Source organism: Salvelinus namaycush, chromosome 6 (assembly GCF_016432855.1).
Source record: "Salvelinus namaycush isolate Seneca chromosome 6, SaNama_1.0, whole genome shotgun sequence".
NCBI lineage: Eukaryota > Metazoa > Chordata > Actinopteri > Salmoniformes > Salmonidae > Salvelinus > Salvelinus namaycush.
The window spans coordinates 36,518,801-36,538,656 of record NC_052312.1 but is presented as its reverse complement, the minus strand read 5'-3'; the positions used below and the strand labels follow the sequence as shown (position 1 = coordinate 36,538,656).

The following is a 19,856-nucleotide window of genomic DNA, read 5'->3' as shown; positions in this document are numbered from 1 at the left end:
GCAGTTACACGGTTGAGCCCTCGTGCTATCAACCCCGTGCTATCTTAAATCTGCACATACAACTAATTGCCTTTTATAAACTTTCTGCTGACTGCCACGTATACAAATAGGATGTACTTCTCTATAAAAGCTGAGAACCGATACTGTTCATTGGTTGTTAACTGTGCAACTGTTGAAGTGCATAGTAAACTGCTTAATTTTTGCAAATCTTATGATAAAGTGTTGTTTGAAATAATCTGCAGTCTCTCTTATCTTTGATTAGAATTTCTACAACACGATCGACTAGGAATGCCTTGGAGATCTCCCAGTAAATCATGATCGATCAGTTGGTGACCACTGCTCTAGAAAGTTGAGTGAAGTTCAATCTCGTGCTTCTCTCATCATCTCTCATCATTAAGGGCACCAGCTATTGTCTGTGGGGCTCTCTTAAATAACAATGTTCAGCGAGCACTGAAAAATAAACAAGAAAACCATTAAAATTACAATTGAAACATGGTAAAAAATACATATTTCATTTTAGACATTGCCAATGTGACCTGGTTATGTATACATACAGTGCTTGAGATATAAAAAAGAAACGTCCCTTTTTCAGGACCCTGTCTTTCAAAGATAATTCGTAAAAATCCAAATACCTTCACAGATCTTCATTGTAAATGGTTTAAACACTGTTTCCCATGCTTGTTAAATTAACCATAAACAATTAAAGAACCTGCACCTGTGGAACGGTCGTTAAGACACTAACAGCTTACTGACGGTAGGCAATTAAGGTTAAGGAAAACTTAAGACACTGAAGAGGCCTTTCTACTGACTCTGAAAAAAAACAAAAGAAAGATGCCCAGGGTTCCTGCTCATCTGTGTGAACGTGCCTTAGCTGTGCCTCAGCTGCGTGCCTCAGCTGCGTGAAAGTGCCTTGCATGCTGCAAGGAGGCATGAGGACTGCAGATGTGGCCAGGGCAATAAATTGCATGTCCATACTGTGAGACGGGACGGACAGCTGATCGTCCTCACAGTGGCAGACCACGTGTAACAACACCTGCACAGGATCGGTACATCCGAACATCACACCTGCGGGACAGTTACAGGATGGCAACAACAACTTCCCGAGTTACACCAGGAATGGATAATCCCTCCATCAGTGCTCAGACTGTCCGCAATAGGCTGAGAGAGGCTGGACTGAGGGCTTGTAGGCCTGTAGTAAGGCAGGTCCTCACCAGACATCACCGGCAACAACGTTGTCTATGGGCACAAACCCTCAGTCGCTGGACCAGACAGGACTGGCAAAAAGTGCTCTTCACTGACAAGTCACGGTTTTGTCTCACCAGGGTACCCTTCCTGCAGGCTCATCCTGACATGACCCTCCAGCATGACAATGCCACCAGCCATACTGCTCGTTCTCTGCGTGATTTCCTGCAAGACAGGAATGTCAGTGTTGTGCCATGGCCAGTGAAGAGCCCGGATCTCAATCCCATTGAGCACGTCTGGGACCTGTTGGATCGGAGGGTGAGGGCTAGGGCCATTCCCCCCCAGAAATGTCCAGGAACCTGTAGGTGCCTTGGTGGAAGAGTGGGGTAACATCTCACAGCAAGAACTGGCAAATCTGGTGCAGTCCATGATGAGATGAACTGCAGTACTTAATGCAGCTGGTGGCCACACCAGATACTGACTGTTACTTTTGATTTTGACCCCCCCTTTGTTCAAAGACACATTATTCCATTTGTTAGTCACATGTCTGTGGAACTTGTTCAGTTTATGTCTCAGCTGTTGAATCTTATGTTCATACAAATATTCACACATGTTAAGTTTGCTGAAAATAAACGCAGTTGACAGTGAGAGGACGTTTCTTTTTTTGCTGAGTTTATTACCACAAATATTTCATATACAGGTCACACCTTAAACCAATAAGTTAATCATAACAAAAGTGTAAAATGTACATTAAATTATGTACTGTTCAAAAGGACATATAAACAATTTCTGATCATGTTACAAATATAAAAACACTGTTTTAAAATTACTTTCTCTAACTGGAGCATGTGAAAAGCAACAGCACCAGTTTCCTTAAAAAGAAGCTTACAGGGAACAAAAAAGCTACCTTCCTTCATTTGGCCCAGGTTTTATTGAAGAAAGCTGAACATTGTAGCAAATTGTCCTTTTGTCAAGGTAAAAGAATTTAATCAAAATAGATGGAACTGCTTTGATGAGGAATTAAGAGCTTTTTAAAAACGATGTTTGTGTGAGGGGTAAAAAACAGACGATGCATTGTGGGTCAGAGAGAAGTTACTTTGGATGCTGAAAGGCACATTTGAATAACAAGTGGTGAGGATCACTGGTCAGAATATTCCTGTTTTGTAGACACTGGGAAACTTTGTATATGACAATGACGTATGAAGAATATCAAACCATCCAATCCCAGTCCAAGCTTGGCATTTCAGGTCATGAAAATAACATTCCTTTTCATTGACCACTTGAGGGGCCTGTTTTTGAGCTAACAATTGTCAGCTCGACAGCCCTTTCACTGACTTACAAGTGATTGTCATTTTATTCAGTAACACCTAGAGTTTTATGAATCTTCATAATAAACTAGTAATGAAACAATACCAATAATACTATGGTCAACAACCACAAATGATTGAGTCAAAGTCAAACTCCATAAACATGGTAAACTCTGAGTAATCTCTAGATCAGTTTGTGCACACTAGTGCTTAACGTTTTTCCACTATCACCATCATCTCTGTGCATGGGAGATGCTTTGTGCTGCAAAGAGCCTTAAACATCGCATCCATGGCACGGGCAACTCCTTGGGCTTGCCATGCGTATTGCAGTGCAAACACGTGGGCCGGGGCTTAACCTATGTATATTTTGGGTCAGACATCCGTGTTGTCAAAGCCAAAACTTCAATTCCAGTAGAAAACGTGCAGGGAATTAGCCTATTCAAAGAGCTTTAAACCTCTGGCAAAATGACAGTAAATGTGGCTCGGCCTAACCTGGCTATACCTACAGTGGAAAACAGGCAACTCTGGGCATTGATCTGGGTTCTAAGCCGAGGGATCCCACCTCACAGAATCTCTCAGCCATTTTAAACTAATGCAAGTGACCTGTGCTACTTTCCAAGCTTATGACAAGTGAATGTGGCCACATTCTAGACGCAATAAGCCCATTTGTGACTACTGCAATACCAGAGAAGACCAACATTTGCTGATACACAGCTCATTTAACTCTACCTAAAGACCCACCGAAGACTCTGTGTTCCAAAGACCTCTCCTGCAGCGAGACAGAGTCCAAGCGCTAAACATACCGTTGGACTAGGAAATATATTCTATATTGCAGCACATATATAACAAATTGATGACCCACTACATCTACAAAACAGGATACACTCCAACCATGACCCCCATTTAATGTTATTAATATGTGTCTTATGTTTGACCTCTGATGATATTAACCCTGATGTGACCTATGCATCCCCCCTCCCCTCAACCCCCTCCCAGCCCCAAGCCCTCTGTCCCTGGGGCCTTCATGTGATGGGGGACAGGCCCTGCTGGGGCTCCAGACTGTCCCTGTCTGCGTCTGCAGTGTACTCCAGCTGGGGTCTGATGACGATGTGGACTGATCTCTCCCTAGATACCTCCTGCTTGCTGCTGCTAACAGCCCTGGTGCTCTTGGTCCTGCCCTCGCCCATCTGGCCCTCGGCCGAAGCCCCGATCGGACGCAAGCGCTCGGCGGACGCCAGCTTCACAGAGTTCTCTCTCTTGGGCCTGTCTGTGGCGTTGGAGAACGGGCTGTAGAATGCCTTGTCAACTGCGTCAGAAAGGCGGAAGTAAGATGCCTGTTACTTCATGTCAATCATAGAGATGTGGAGAAAATGTAGTCTTTGTGTCAATTTGCCACTCTCAAAGTCTAAAAAATGCCTAGTGCATTTTTTATGTTATGGTAGATGACTGCTCCTCTTACCTATCTTGTTGATGAGGGCTGGTTTGTGGGGAATGTGCTGCTCTATCTTGTTGTTCTTGTTGTTCTCCACGTTGCTCAGGCTCTCCCTGGGTCTTCTCACGGTGCTGGTCTTGGGCCGAAACTTGTTGGAGCGGGCCTCCTGGATCCACTCATGTTGCATGGCCTCGTCGGGCGTCATGCGCTTCTTAGGGTCCCACCTGACAGAGAGAAGAGAGCAGAGAGTCAGTCAGAGGGAGAATCTCAATTGCATACACCACGCGTGCTCTGTCAGAGGTCCCTCCCCTCTGACCTTCTCCTCCATTGGGTTTTGAGATGGAGGCGAGGAGAGAGAAGAGAGGAAGTGAGGAGTATGCAAATGAGATTCTCCCAGAGAGAACCAAAGGTAAAACCCCACACTGGGCTTCCTTGTAGATTTCAATCTCAAATCGGCCTCACCTGGAGGAGTAAACGGTAAATAAACTTAAGTCAATAATAATGCGAAAGAGGGCTCGCTTCACATGACTCCTTAGTATTAGTAGTATTTGAGATTGGGTAATTCTATGGCTGTGTTATTGACAGGTGTACAGTATGCACAGTACGTACGTGAGACAGTGTTTGATGAAATCCAGAAAGACAGGATCGTTGGTCTTCAGGACACTGGCCAGATCCTTGGAGTTGGGCTGTCTCTTTCTCCCCCTGCTGTTGGTGATGTTCCTGGGTTTGCCCTTGGAATCTGCACAATCCCAACCAGTGATTAATCAACAAGAGGATCTCTTACTAAGAATTATAAACCAGGTAGTTTGGGTCCTGGATGCTGATTGGCTGAAACAGCATTTCAGCCATGTGTATATCAGACTATATACCACGGTTGTGACGTAAACATACTTGTTTACTGTTCTATTTATGTTGGTAACCAGTTTATAATTGCAATAAGGCAGCTCTGGGGTTTGTGGTATATGGTCAATATACCACAGCTAAGGGCTGTATCCAGGCACTCCCTTTCACGTTGTGCCTAAGAACAACCCTCAGCTGTGTTACATGGCCAATATACCACACTCCCTCAGGCTTATTGCTTAAACATCCTCTGACACTAAAATTATGCAAATCCCTATGTCAGAAATGTATACATTTAACTGTGATCCTATTGGTACATCAGTAGAAGTGAAAGGTCTCAGTTAAACAGAATTTCAATCGAACAGTCAAAGAGAAAACCATGTGACTGTACTAGATCAAAAACACTTACCAAAAAAATGCCTTTTCCTGGTCGCTGTCGACAAGAAATCATTTGGAGGCATTCCCAGCACCTAAGAACAAATCAGGTGAACACGCACAGTGAGTAATACATCACCGTTGCCAAACCACAAGGTTGAAAGAGCCATTAACAAAGGGAACATGGTATTGTAGGTACTAGGTAGGTACCTCCATGATGCAGGCAATCTGCTCCACCTCACTCTCCCCAGGGAAGAGGGGGAAGCCAGTGTAGAGCTCAGCCAGGATGCAGCCAAAGCTCCACATGTCAATGGCCATGCTGTAGGGATGGCCCAGGAGCACCTCTGGGGAACGGTAGAAGCGGCTCTGGATGTAGGTGTAAACTGTGGAGGAGGAGAGCCAGGAATTAGGTATGCTATAATGTGATACTATAATGAGTTTGTGCCCCCTGTTTGCCTACTTGCTCTACATTAGGAAACCTACAAACTAAGACACTCGCCTCTCTGCTGCTCGTAGCAGCTGGAGCCAAAGTCAATGACCTTGATGTTGCCTTGGCCTTTGTGTGACAGAAGGATGTTTTCCTGGAAAATAAATACCCAAGTATGAGCATATCCTCTCTATCTCCTGTGGCACCATTATACTGAACCAACAATGAATATGTGTGCAAATATGCTTCACTTTTCATTAAGTAATGTCAAGGTTGTTAGGGGTTAAAGGTCATGGCTAGGGGTCATACCGGTTTCAGGTCACAGTGGATGATCTTCTCTTTGTGCAGCATCTGCAGGCACTTGAGGAGGGAGTAGGCAAAGCGGCGCACCAGGATCTGGCTGAAGCCCTGGAAGTTGTTCTTCTTGATGAGTTCGTACAGGTTCACTCTGCACGGTCAAAGATAAGCAAACATCCTTTAGATTTAAATGCCCAAATAATCTTCATACTACATGTTTACCTCCTGTGGATGAAATATAGCAGAAGTATTCTCTCCTGAACTAAATAAACAAATAACAAAAAGGTATTATTGTATTTCTGAATATGATCTTATATTTGGCCCTACAGTGTCCGTCAATCCTACCCCAGGAGCTCGAAGGAGATGCAGAGATGGTTCCGGAAGTAGAAGTGCTCCTTCATGTGAATGACGTTGTGTTGGTTGTCTTTGTCCTTCCGTCTCAACGCATCCAGGATCTTCAACTCCACCATGGCCTGGTGGTGGAACCTGCAGCCAATCATAACAGAGAAGCAGTGTTATAACATGTTATTAGTGAAAGGTTGGTATTTGACAACCCAGCTGTGCTATGATATGCTAGCTAGCTAGTGGTGTTAGTCACCTTTTCTTGTTGCGAATGACCTTGATGGCGACAAGTTCATTGGTCTTGTGATCCAGGCACTTCAGGACCTGTCCGAAGGATCCTTTTCCGATCACCTCGAGCACCTCAAACCGGAAGCCTATGTGGTCATGCGCGACCTGCAGAAAAAAGGGCATCATTAACTTTAAAGCAATACTGCAAAAACTTTACTCTATATGGCACTAAAACTGGTTCTGAAATTCACAGAGCTTCTTTACTGACATCTTTGTGCCCATTTTTATGTTACCTTCAGATAGCCTCCGCTCTCATCGTCGTAGCCAGAGTTATGGGGCAGGCTGGGGGAACCCTCCATCTTCTTGGCATCCAGGCCCAGGTACCAGACCTCGGAGTAGTCCATGATCTCCTCCTGCTCATGCTCAGTCAGACGATCTTTGAACACCTTCAGGACCTCTGTATAGGAGGGAAAGGAAATTTCTGTCAGCAAATCCCAGTTTGCATTTGTTTCTTCCTGATTAAATAAGATCAAGGGACAGAAAACTCTTTCTCCTTTAGAATTGCCAATACTAAATCGCCAACACCAGCACCTTCCACCAACGCTTCCCTACTCTCCAACTCCTACTCAGACCTAGTCCTACCCTTAGCCCACACACCTGCAGGAGACATGGGCAGATTGTGTCCCTCAATATTCCTCTCCTGCTCCTGATTGTTCTTCCTGTTGATGGACTCTGGCAGACTCTCCACTGTGGAGCTCTGTGATCTCTCATCCTGTCAATTGTAAAACATTCAGGAAATTAACTAGTTGCAGAGGTTTTGCATGGTAACAATTTAACACTTATAATTTCTCATCAGAATGTTTCATTGCTTCAATATACTAGGCTCTAAGTACATAATACCAAGAGATTAGACTAATTGTAACAAGGACTCACCTGGAAGCTTTCCTGGTGTCTAGTTCCTGAAAGCTGCCTATCACAGGTGTTCTGCAGGCCCTTGCTGGTGATGTGGGGCAGGATGCATTCGGACAGGTGATGGTACTTGGCATTGTTTACAACCAAGGGCTTAGTATCCAGCTTGGGCAGGGTGCCTTTGCCCGAGCCACAGTTCTACAGCCAGAACAAGAGAGAGAGGGAGGCAGAGAGAGAAGGACCCACATTTAGAGGGTCATCCAGGTTAAATCTACAGAGATAATACAGGTGTTGTTACATAACGAGGTTTGAGGCACTGGGTGTTTCAAGTTTTCCTGCTGATTCAGTAATGAGGCAGCAAGTAGCCTGTGGTGCCCAGAAAGGCCTGCAAGGGCGAGAGTGAAGCAGGGTCTAAAGCCTTGGAGGTCTGCTTTTCGACAGAAGCTTTCACTGCAGCCCGACTCGGAGTCTCTCTCTCTCTCTCTCTCTCTCCATTTATTTTTCCTTCACTCTCTCTTTGTTTATAGGCTGCTAGTCTTTCTCGGTACTCTATGTAACACATCCTCTCAAAAGCTGCCCAAAAGGCTAGGTTATACCAGGGCACCACCTCTGACTGAAGGATAGAGCTGTGCTGTAGTTACAGTACTATGGCTCTCGTGGCCTTATTGATTTGAACTGAAACAGCGCTGCCAAATCGAGAGGGGAATTTCTATTAATAGAACGCACTGTTTAATATCCAGGGCTTTACTGCAGTCTCTGCAAGATTAATTATTCATAAAGAGCTATATATAGCAACATGGTACCGAAGACAGTTACCTCTGCACCCGGCAGGCACGTTTTCACACTGTTATTTAGGCCATTGAATCCTTTGGGATAAGGCAAATTACTTTTCATCTTAAAACTCAGGATCCAATCAGCAGGGACTAACTGGTGATAACTACCCTCTCCGTCTTTTCAGAGGTGCGTGCTAGGCTGTTCCGTCATACAGTATTCCCCCACACGACCAGATCATGACACATTAATCGTATTCCCCCGCACACCCACAGACAAGAGCAGAATACTGGAGGACCAGGGAGTAGGTTTACCTGCTGCTGCTGGTAGGCCCGGCTGGACCCAAGGCGTGTGCATTCAGGTTGGAGTTTGTGTTGCTGGGAGTAGTCATCGGGCTTCCCTGTCTGTGGGGATTGGATGAGAAAAGGAGAAGGATGTCATATAATATGCGCGAGGTGAAGATGAACACACTTGTGCACACACCTACACATAGGCACACATTATTTTGCTTGGCCCCAGCACTCACACGTGCGCACACACACACCGACTGCATATAGAAAATCTATTTAGGCCAACGTCCTAATTAAATTACAATGTATTTTTAGAACTAGCGATGATTCTCAAATGTGGTTTATATGGGGGGGGGGGGGGGGAGTAATTGTGTCAATTGTGTCAATGCATTGGCATCTGATTCTGAAAACAGTTGGAAAGTGTTTTCAGACCTAAGTACAGTCTGTACAGTACACTTAAAGTTAGCGATGAAAGTGCAGAGGTTCCAAATACAGTACTGTGAACTAAAACAAAATGCAAAAAAGACCATGTTGAATTTGTTTAAACCTCACCTTGATATGAATTTCTGGAAACATTGCGTTATAACCCGGGTGAATTCCAATTATCATCGAGTCACTCCTAGTTGGTCCACGTGAGCGCACAGCTTGAAAACATTCCCAGGCTCAATTTTATTCCCGAGTAAACGCAGAAACCAATATTCCGCTTCGCATCAAAACGACGTTGGGGCTCGGTGGTAACTGCAGAGTAGTGCTGCTGAATAGTAATGAACGGACTGTAGATGCAGAAAAATGCTTTGTCAGCCGAAGATTATGGAGAGTGTGCAAGCTGTTGTTAGACTGACGCGCATATCGTCGGAGAGACACCGGTTAGGGTATTCTAGGGTCACAGTTTATTCCACATCGACAAGCCTTGGACACCCGGTATAGATTGTTTGTCAATTCATTCAACTGTCCAACTCCACACAGACTCCTCTGGTACCGCATACATAACTTTCCAAGCATGAGAATCAACATTGCGCGTAAAACCGTTATGTAGCTGGTAGCTTATAGAACCATGTACAGTATTTGCCAAGTCCCCCAGCAAAACAAAATCCGTCGACCGTTTGTGACCAAGCTCAAACAACAACAAATCCCCTCTCTCTAGCCCGTGTATGACACCATTTTTTCTTAAATCCCCAAATCCTTGGGTTGAGTCTTCGCGGTTTTTATCTCACCGTGTAGGCCTACTGAAGAGAATGAGATGCACCTACACTGGATCAACGCTCACGTGTCAGACTCACTGTCCGGGAACTGAAACTCAGAGCAACACTGCTGAATAGCAACCACACATCTGAGGCTAATGATTACTACTTCACTTTAGTCTCCCACGAAGGTACCATCAAAATAACCACATTAAACATGGAATATTGAATGACACCACAACAGCTTTACATTTGTAAAGATCTTTAGGTTGTAAACATGCAATTGTCAAAAAACAGTACTAAATCATCAAATGTTTAATCATTGGATCAGTTTTTAATCACACACACACACACCGCTGTGTCTTCCTATAATTGTTGGGGGACCAACAATTAATTGCCATTCAAAATCCTGTTTTCCCTAACCCTTAACCTAAAACAGCCTTTTCATAAGTGAGGACAGGAATGTCCTCACTTCTCAAAATTGTAGTTGGTTTACCATTCTTGTGAGGACTTCTGGTACAGATATTGTAAAAAAAAAACGAACGCACGCGCACCTTATAATTGAAAGTGATTTACACATCAAGGCAAACCATGTGCTAGCTCATCCAGAGTGGAGAATCCTTTGAGACGTGGAGGAGAGGCATCTACACTTTCACATGATTCATCCTACATACCCCACGCGTGAAGTGGATGGTACAGTATGTTCTACTGAAGCCTACGTCGGCATGGTCAGTCATCTCGGGGGTGGACACGACTACATAACAGTGCTTGTTTCATAACATGTTTTTTTCAGTGCTAACAGAAAATAGCTGTTTTCTTTCAATTGCTACCCAGTGTATTTCTCTCACCTTTGACATACCATCCATATATGTTTTTTTTGCCATTAGACAAGCTGCAGTCTCCATGGTGATATGATTTCCAGCTTCAGTCCACGATATTGAAGAAGCCTATAGTCACAACCAGTCCTCACTAGTAAGCCTCCAGCCTTAATCTGTTCATGGCTATAGGCTAAACCCAGATTTTTTTTAATGAAGACTGACTTCTTAATGCAGTGTAGCAGTTATACCCAACAGTGCGGTTGAGGTAATTGGGCAAAGGTTCATTGTCCACAGTGCATAAAATACCATTGATTATTTGACAATATTTTGGGGCTTATAACACTAGACTAACTGGAAACAATTGTGCAAAGGTAAAGGATAGCCCTTTTTATTTTCTAGTGGAAACAAAGGTGTGTTTTTCCTGCAGCATGGTGGAGTGCACCAGTAGACCTGTGTTGTTGTTGGTGGGTGTTAATTCTCTAACTTTAGTAGTAGGAGGCATCCAAGGCTAAGGAGTAAGGAGGGACCACCCACTGGTCTAATACAGATCAGGCTAAAAACCATTAGTAGCCTGCCCTGGACTGACTGCCACAGAGACACAGAGAGGAAAACCACTCTGTAAGGAACAGAGCTAGGAGCATAAGCACTGTGGTGGACATCAATAGCTACACAACCCGGAGAGCACACAATGCAGTGTTAACTATAGCAATATAACTAAAACACAGTGGCCAAGCCTACATCTCTATTGTTTAGACCTCCACACACAAACCAAATGCACTTCATGCAGTTTGAATTTCTATGATCAAGTCCAAGGTAAATCTGACAATAACTAAGAGCATTCAATAACAACCACCTCTTCACTGCTGATCCAGAGAATGTCTTAACAGGCATTAGTAAATCAGCCTTTTTTGGAGTCTTAACCTTGTCACCATCCTTGTGTCCCAGAAAAGGCCGGGGACAGACAGACTTGACAGACTTGGCCTGTGTAGCTTTCATCATCAGCCCTGGCTGAGTTCTGACAGTACATGTTCCAGAGTTTGAGGTAGATCGTGCCGCAGCCAGCAGCCCTAAATAGACATTTGATCAGAGGCGCAGTCTGTATAACAACATCTCCAGTAGCACAGAGATGTTTCCTGAGTGCATGGCATGTAGAGGGAATTCATAATCTCTCACTATTTCATATTCCTGCCTTTGGTTTCAGGCTTCCTCTCATTGGTATTATACAGGCAATGAATTAGCACCACTGGATCAGGGAGTCTCCCACTCTCCTGTTCTTGTTAATTTTATGTGGTGGCTTTTTTTCCATTCCACATTTTATATCCTGTCCTCCAGTTGTCCAGCTATTTTTTATCCCAAATCCCAGGTAGCCTACAGCAGATCCCACTCAGAGGATATGGACTATTGTTTAATTTATTTGGGACTGCAGCATTGCACATAGAATTCAGCATGTGCAGAGACAGAGACTGTGCTACTCAGATATCAATCAATGTGCTTTTTTAATTGCTAGAGGATTGAGATGTAGCTGGGGGTAGGGCTTCAGATTGATGGTAAGCTTACCTTCTTCCTGTGGTAGGCCTGGTTGGATCCAAGGCTGGAGTTTTGTTAAGCAACTCTGACTGTTGGATTGTGGGCTGATCTCAAGTGGCCAAGATATGATCTAAGAGTGTCTGCTAAATGTCTATATTGTAAATGTCAAGAGAAATACAGTACCTTTTTCAACAACGGGAGATGTTGGTTCCTGTTTTCGATGAATCTCTTCAACTTCTTTTTCATTTCTTTCCTATTGAAAACAGAAAGGTCATCAACTTGAGAATTTTATGGAAGAATTTTATGAAGATTTGTAAAAAAATAGTGGAATGATCTTTTGTGAGATAGTTTTTGATCCCATTTGTCCATTATCCCTTTAGATGTTTGTATAGATTTGAGTAAATAACACAGCAATAGAATGAAAAAAATGGAAATGCACTAGAAAATTTGGCAAATTCACGGTAAAAAAAAAGATTGATAAACAAAATCAGAAATGGAAGTCATACAACTAATTCACACTTACTTTCGCTCATTGGATGGATTTACTTCGCTCATGTCCGGTGTTTACTGCTGCAAGGTAACAGAGTAAACTAAATATTGAACTCAGTCAAACGCAATGGTCAAACTGACTATGCATACATACGCGTCATGTCATTGTGATTTCATGATGTCGTAATGGAGATACATTCGGACTGACGGCGGCGCGCTGTTGACTGATCAGCGCTAAAAGTGAAATCAACACGTAAAACAACGCATTATGTAACGCAAAAAAAATCATTATAATCTTTGGTGATTCACTTTCCATTTCTGGTTTTGGGAGCAATTAGAATTATCATTCACTCAAAAAGTAGCTGTCCACAATGTTCCACAACACACGGAGATGCTGAACAAACTCATTAGACCTATACAGGCTATACTGGAAACATGCTCACCACATAAAAAGTTAGTTTCTATTGAATCTTTAATGTTTTATATTTACACATTGTACAAAGCTTTCGCTAAACAAACAAAATCCACAAAACTTTAAACACAAATAGAACACGTACATAGCCTATTCTACTGGATTTTCATAAAATCAAGGTAAAACGTTATATAAAGGGGCATTCTGTAGTTGCTACATCCATTATTTTACTTTTAAAATTAATGATATTAGCCCATTGATTCTTGAAGAATATAACTTATAAATGGCTCATGAGGTTAGTTCAATGGTCATATACCCCATCAGACCCCAAAATATAAGCTGTTTTACTCCCAATGTTTGTTAATACATTAAATGCAAACACTACCCACTGGGCACAGCCTTCAGTTCAACTTCTCGTTTTGATGTACATTTAGTTTAGTTGACAACTAACGTGAATTTAACATGAAATTAACAGCAAATGTCATGTCGTTTTAGGTTAAAAGTTGGGTGAAAAAAAATTATGAAATACCCTTACCTTGACTTTTTGAAAATCCAATCAGTTTTCCACGTTGATTCAACTTCATCACATAGATTTTTTGGGGTTGAAATGGCGTGAAAATAAAGTTGATTCAACCAGTTTTTGCACTTTGGGTATATAGCCTCAAAACATGGTTAAAACTAGTTTTGATATCATGGATGGTCAGTCCTTGCATCCACAGCTCTATCTATGAATTTCAGAGTGGTTACATTTCTCCAGCCTCATCCCTCAGCTTTTACCGAAACAGGGGCAGGGTCTCCGCTTTGTTATTGATTCAACTACTGATTGCCACTTTAACAATGATCATTTTGCATTTTAAGATAATTACATCCAGCAGAGTGCGCCATTGCACCATTTCTTTACATGTTTGAGTGAAAACTAAACAGACAGAAGACAAAAACCTCTCTGAAATAATAAAAGACACAAAGGGTTTGAAATCTGAAGGCTTTGCTTTAGGCCGAATAACAGTAAAAGTTGGGAACTGACCTTGGTTAAGTCAAATGGTCCAAAAGATGAGCTGTTATAAAAGGAGAGCATGTATGACACCAGACTAATAATAATTAACAGTACAATGTGAATGCCTCTTATTTAAAATAGACAGATCTAGAGGATTACAAAAGGAATCCTGAAAGTCAACTGTCAATTACGCAGAGAGGCACAAAGCTCCTCTCTGATAGATAGGTGTGGTCAGTGACTAGCAACACTGGGGTGTAGGGATTTGACCCGCACCATGCGAGATAGTCCAAGTCTTAGACCCTGCCCTGGAGACTTCACTGGGGCACTCTGTGATGAGCCGGGACTTCTTCCAACGTGACCTGATGACAAGTTGTATGAGAAAAATAATGGGTGAACTGGGTCTTAAAATGCCTGAATACAAGGCACAACCTTGTTTCCAAACATGCAGTCCTACACCTGCTTATGAGATTACGATGACCTCCTTGACCTTTCAGTCAGTCTTACCTGGAGGATTCCACTTGGGTATTCTGCCCCCTGCTGGACTGCCAGAGACTGCAGGTCTGCCTGAGACTGCAGGTCTGGAGACAGGAGAAGCGGCAGGGGACCTCTTGGGCACGGAAGCAGGCTTGGCAGTTGGACTTCTACCTAAGGTGGGAGTTTTTAGACTGGGAGTCCCTGTGAGGCACAGAAGGACAATTTGATTGAAACTCTGCAGGCTGGGAACATAAAGAGATTGAGTTATTAGAATGGCAGTTCATAGTTCTTAAAGCTATTAAGTACCTGTCAAATGTGGTTTGGTTTTTGGTGGTTTTGAAGGCTGCTTTTCTTCCTTTGAGGCCGCCTGAGGTTTAGCTTTTGGTTGCTCCTTCTTGGCTGTCTTCACTTTTGTGTTTTTTTTCTTTTTCTCTGGTTTCTTTACTGTGAACTCATCATCATCATCACTTTCAGCTGGATCACTGAATTCAGCATCACTCTCTGAATCTGAATAGAAAGGAATATTCAGTATACAGTACACAACAAATGTGTGTCATGAAATACACCTGGAATGTAGAAAAACAAAGAGCATATGCCATTTTGTTGCTATGACAACCTGGTGTCCCTTTGGGATTGTAGTCCTCATCGCCATCCTTCAGCATGCTCCTTTGCTGCTCTGTAGCCTTGGAGGCTGCCTTCCTCTGTCTGGAGGGGGCGCAAGGGGATCCCCGATCATTCGTGATCTGGTCAAGGCCTATGGGAGGAGATTATCTAATCACAAAGGGATCACTAGTGTCTGTGAGATGTAAAGGCATGGGATCCAATAATATGAAATAGATTTGTCAGTGGTGGGCATGTGTAGCATTACCACCCATGCACATGCATTTTAGATATCAAAAATAAATACCCAAAAGGTTGATGTCCACACTGCAGTTGGAAAGGCGTAATGATGGATCCAGATTTTCACCATCTCTTTGTGGTTGATTCTTGACATATCTTTCTAAAAATAAATAGGATAAACTAAATTAAATTGCAAATAATTGTTGACAGTGAGTGAGACATGTGAGTCATCTCTTCTCTACTGTATGTAATGTGCACATTGTGATAAATCTACCAATGAGCCAAACCACTCCAAATTGCTGTTTTGCTGTTGAACAGCAATGTTTCAAACACCAGTTGTAAAGAATCAACAGTCCAATGCAAACCTGGAATATAAGAACAGTGTTCCTCATTTATCTCGGTGGTTTTAAGCAACGACAAAGTAAGAGCTGCTTCCAAATCTCTATCATACAGCTTCTCATCCAATGGTTTCCTGAAAAACACAGGTACAATTCTGATACATTAAAAGCCTTCTCAAAGGGACATGTGACAAAAGTGTGACAAAGTTGACATGTAACACGTGATATGTGTAGGGGAATTCTGGTCATCCTGAGCTGCACTGCTGAAGTTTCACAGACAATACTGATCAACATAGAGCAGATTGATCACAAGGTTACATTCAGAGTCACTGTCACTCTGTATCACCATGACACATCAAAACACCCTTACTGCCACTGGCCTCAGAGACCTTGCCAATGATTCACCACACATTGTGTCTTTTTGTGATTTGATGCATGGCAGATCACAAGCAACGCGTCTGGCTAAAAGACTCATTTGAGTTTGAGCACTGATTTGTGGAGTTCTCTGGGCCAGTGGTCAGCCTGATGTCATTACATACACCATCTAGACACAGTGTCCCTAATACTGCCTGCAACTGGGTATTTGTTATTGTTTATCTGTCACTATGCAGAATAAGGTGAAGGGGCACTGAGAGGGCAACAAGGACATTCAGTGTGTTTGTGTTCTGCATGCTTCTGTTTGCATAGCCGTGGTCACACACTACAAAATTGTTAAGAATGTTTCATAACTTTTGTCTCCACATCATATTTATTGAGGAACAAAGAAACAACAAGAAATTCTATTGAATATACAGTGTTGTTAGTAAAACCTTTAAGGGTTGTTTCTGCTTGTTTCTGATTCAACTTCCTACCTGTCCTTGTGGCCTATGGGCTGTGAGCCAGTCTCTTGACTGGAGGTCTTGCTTGAAGATTTCTTGCTTTTCTCCTGTGCTGGTTCTTTCACACTCTCCTTGGCTTTTTTGCTGGGTGGTGCTTTCACAGAGGCAAAATCATCATCTGTTTCACATGATCAGAAACAGTGGAACGCATGATTACATACAAACCATAAAAGGAGAATGGAATTGTAACACCAACTGGCTATTTACACCATAAATTAATGAAATACATTGGATTTGACATACCATCATCCAAGTCCTGGAAATCTGAGTAATTTACAAGCTTTGTCTTCCTGTCAAAAAAAAAGAATAATAAATAAATAAAAACCGCGAGCAAGCGTGTGTGCACACACACGCACACACACACACACACACACACAGACACACACAGACACACACACACACACACACACACACACACACACACACACACACACACACACACACACACACACACACACACACACACACACACACACACACACACACCTTATAAGTGACAAGATTTCGCAAGATCAAGTAGTCTCTCTAGACAGACGGGTTGCCACCCACAATGTACCAATGTAGGTCTGGGATTTCCGAGACTAAAGATCAAGCAAACCAATACACTTCTCTAGTCTGTGCTGTCAGCTCGTACTACTGGCTAACGTTACGTTAGCAAGCTACTGTAATAGCTAGCGAGTCTTAGCTAATAAAGAAGGTAAGCTTTGGTTACAAACCTCGATGGTCGCTCCATATCAGTTTTCTTTTCTTTAGCGATGGTCAAAATGATATTATTGCTCAAATGTTTTACTGATCGTATCATAAAAGTAGCCATAAAACATACTATGCAGATTTTCAACAGTGGTCACTGGTCCACGAAAACAAACTTTCAATCATCCCGCCCGAAAATGTGATTACAAATCTGACGATTCAGATTCGATGATTCGTCGTTTGTTCTTCCCTTGTGTGAGACAAAGGGAGATTTCGATTTCAAATCGTTGCGTCCTGTCTCCTCTCTCTTCGTCTCCTTCTCAAAACCGAATGGAGAAGAATGTCAGAGGGGTGGGACCTCTGGCTTTCTCATCCAATGTGTCATGAGAAGGAGACGAGGACAGAGGACGAAACGAGAAACAGTGGAGATCTTCCCAAAGATATTTATAACCAACCCTCCTTGTTCCATCTGTGTGAGCTGGTGAGAAGAGGCGAATCTGCTGAGAAGAAATGCAACTTTCACGAATCTATAACCACATGTCTATGATCAGATTATACCAAAATATCATTAAAGATGAATCAACAATCATTAATCAATTAACAAATCGATAGGTCTTGTGTGGTACAAACATTTTTTGTGCTTTTTTAAAATTGAATTGTAAATTATGTCATTGAACTTGTAGATGTAGCAAGTGTTATGTGTGGCCTCTGTTTCAGGGCTAAAAAACTCAAAAATTAGATTAGCTAAATTTGTTTTTTGTTGTGTGAATTAACGATATCAATTTAATTAGAGTTGTACAGGTTTAGCTACATACATAGACATTTTAAGAAAGTGCAATATAATAGCAATGGTTTAAGTACTTAAGTAAAAATACTTTAAAGTACTACTTAAGTAATTTTTGGGGGTATCTGTACTTTAATTTACTTTCCTTTTTGACAACTTTTACTTCTACTTTACTACATTCATAAAGAAAATACTGTACTTTTTACTCTATACATTTTCCTTGACAAGACCAAAAGTACTCATTACAAGTTGAATGCTTAGCAGGAAACAAAAATGGTCAAATTCACGCACTTATCAAGAGAAAATCCCTGGTCATCCCTACTGCCTGACCTGGTGGACTCACTAAACAGGAATGCTTTTGTAGCTTTTTTTTGTAAATATTATTTTATTTATTTATTTTTAGGGGGTGCTTTGTTTGTAAATTGTGTCAGTGTTTAAAACACGTAAATTTAAAAAAAATTATAACATTGTGTCACCTGGTTTTATTAATTTGAAATGATTTATACTTTTACTTTCACTTTTGATACTTAAGTGTATTTTAGAAATTACATTTACTTTTGATCCTTAAGTATATTTCAACCAAATACTTTTAGACTTTTACTCAAGTAGAATTTTACTGGGTGACTTTCACTTTTACTTGAGTCATTTTCTTTAAAGGTATCTTTGCTTTTACTCAAGTGTGACAACTTACATCGGCTGATGTAAAAAGGGATTTATGAATACATTTGATTGATTGATTGATTGGGTACTTTTTCCATCACTGTATTAAAGGTTAGTGCTGGCTGTGCTGGTGGAAATGTTTGAGGTAGTTATTGGTAAAGTGGTCCTGGCAGATGGCACAATTATTTATTTTTCGCCATTTGTCATGTGTGTCCATCTGGAATGTATGCAGCCGGCTATACACTTGTGTCCGGCTTGTACATAAAACATCCTCCATTCAGGATGCAAGGGTGTCGATTTCCTTCTTAACTAGCTTTAGTGGCGAGCCTCCGGAAAATAAACTGGGAAAATGATGCATACCGTGTTCATAAAAAATACACGCCGTTCAGCCAGGGGTAAACAACAGACTGCTGTAACCGGATCGGCTGAACATCGAGAAGTACAGTAGCGTTAGCCACTCTAGCATGGTGGTGGAACATTGTGTTTTATTTTTAAGACATTAAGCATATTTTTCCAGCTTTTTCCTGGCAGCTTCCCATTAAAGCTGTGCGTCAATCTAAGTAACATAATAAAATTAAATAAATCCCTGTCAAAATGTGTCAGTTTAAACTAGAGATTTCTGTTTTTTTGCATGGCCTGCGTCTCAATCCACCGCATCCACATATGTTGCTTTTCGCAATTGCGGTGGAAAGAGGCCAACCATGAGTGTCAGACCATGAGACATCCCGAAAATCAGTCTTCTCACAAAAACGTTAGTAGTGTTTGAACGGTTTGGGCTACAAACTAATGTGACCACTTTATGGAAAGATGTGGCTCTCACTCATCTGAAAGTAACCTCAATCGCACTGCACACTGCCCTTTCCCACCTTGACAAAAAGAAAAGCTACAGCGCATTCGTAAAGTATTCAGGCCACTTGACTTTTTCCACATTTTGTTAATTTACAGCCTTATTCTAAAATTGATTAAATAGTTTCCCCCCCTCATCAATCTACATAGAATAGCCCATAATGACGAAGCAAAAACAGGTTTTTAGAAATTTTAGCAAATGTATATATTTTTTAATTTTTTAAATATCACATTTACATAAGTATTCAGACCCTTTACTCAGCACTTTGTTGAAGCACCTATGGCAGTGATTACAGCCTCGAGTCTTCTTGGGTATGACGCTACAAACATGGCACACCTGTATTTGGGGAGTTTCTCCCATTCTTCTCTGCAGATCCTCTTAACTCTGTGAGGTTGGATGGTGAGCTTCGCTGCACAGCTATTTTCAGGTCTCTCCAGAGATGTTCGATCGAGTTCAAGTCCGTGCTCTAGCTGGCCACTCAAGGACATTCAGAGACTTGTCCCGAAGCCACTTCTGCGTTGTCT

General features: G+C 42.1%; 2 protein-coding genes across 2 annotated transcripts; both read right to left on the bottom strand.

Moving 5' to 3' along the window:
• Positions 1–3,510: 3,510 nt before the first annotated feature.
• Positions 3,511–10,318, bottom strand: LOC120049096 (dual specificity tyrosine-phosphorylation-regulated kinase 4-like). The gene is made up of 14 exons (XM_038995339.1): positions 10,256–10,318; positions 8,425–8,514; positions 7,364–7,537; positions 7,088–7,202; positions 6,724–6,887; positions 6,459–6,595; positions 6,206–6,346; positions 5,873–6,011; positions 5,636–5,717; positions 5,347–5,519; positions 5,171–5,231; positions 4,531–4,660; positions 3,949–4,145; positions 3,511–3,795 (listed from the first exon to the last, which is right to left on the bottom strand). The coding sequence occupies exons 1-14, from the start codon at positions 10,316–10,318 to the stop codon at positions 3,512–3,514; spliced, it is 1,950 nt and encodes a 649-aa protein (XP_038851267.1). The 3' UTR covers position 3,511.
• Positions 10,319–12,875: 2,557 nt separating this feature from the next.
• LOC120049362 (RAD51-associated protein 1-like) lies at positions 12,876–17,332 on the bottom strand. Its single transcript, XM_038995627.1, has 9 exons — positions 17,068–17,332; positions 16,595–16,641; positions 16,325–16,469; positions 15,501–15,607; positions 15,203–15,295; positions 14,912–15,049; positions 14,602–14,802; positions 14,326–14,496; positions 12,876–14,180 (listed from the first exon to the last, which is right to left on the bottom strand). Exons 1-9 carry the CDS (start codon positions 17,163–17,165, stop codon positions 14,053–14,055), a joined length of 1,128 nt encoding a protein of 375 aa, XP_038851555.1. The 5' UTR covers positions 17,166–17,332; the 3' UTR covers positions 12,876–14,052.
• Between the last annotated feature and the right edge of the window lie 2,524 nt (positions 17,333–19,856).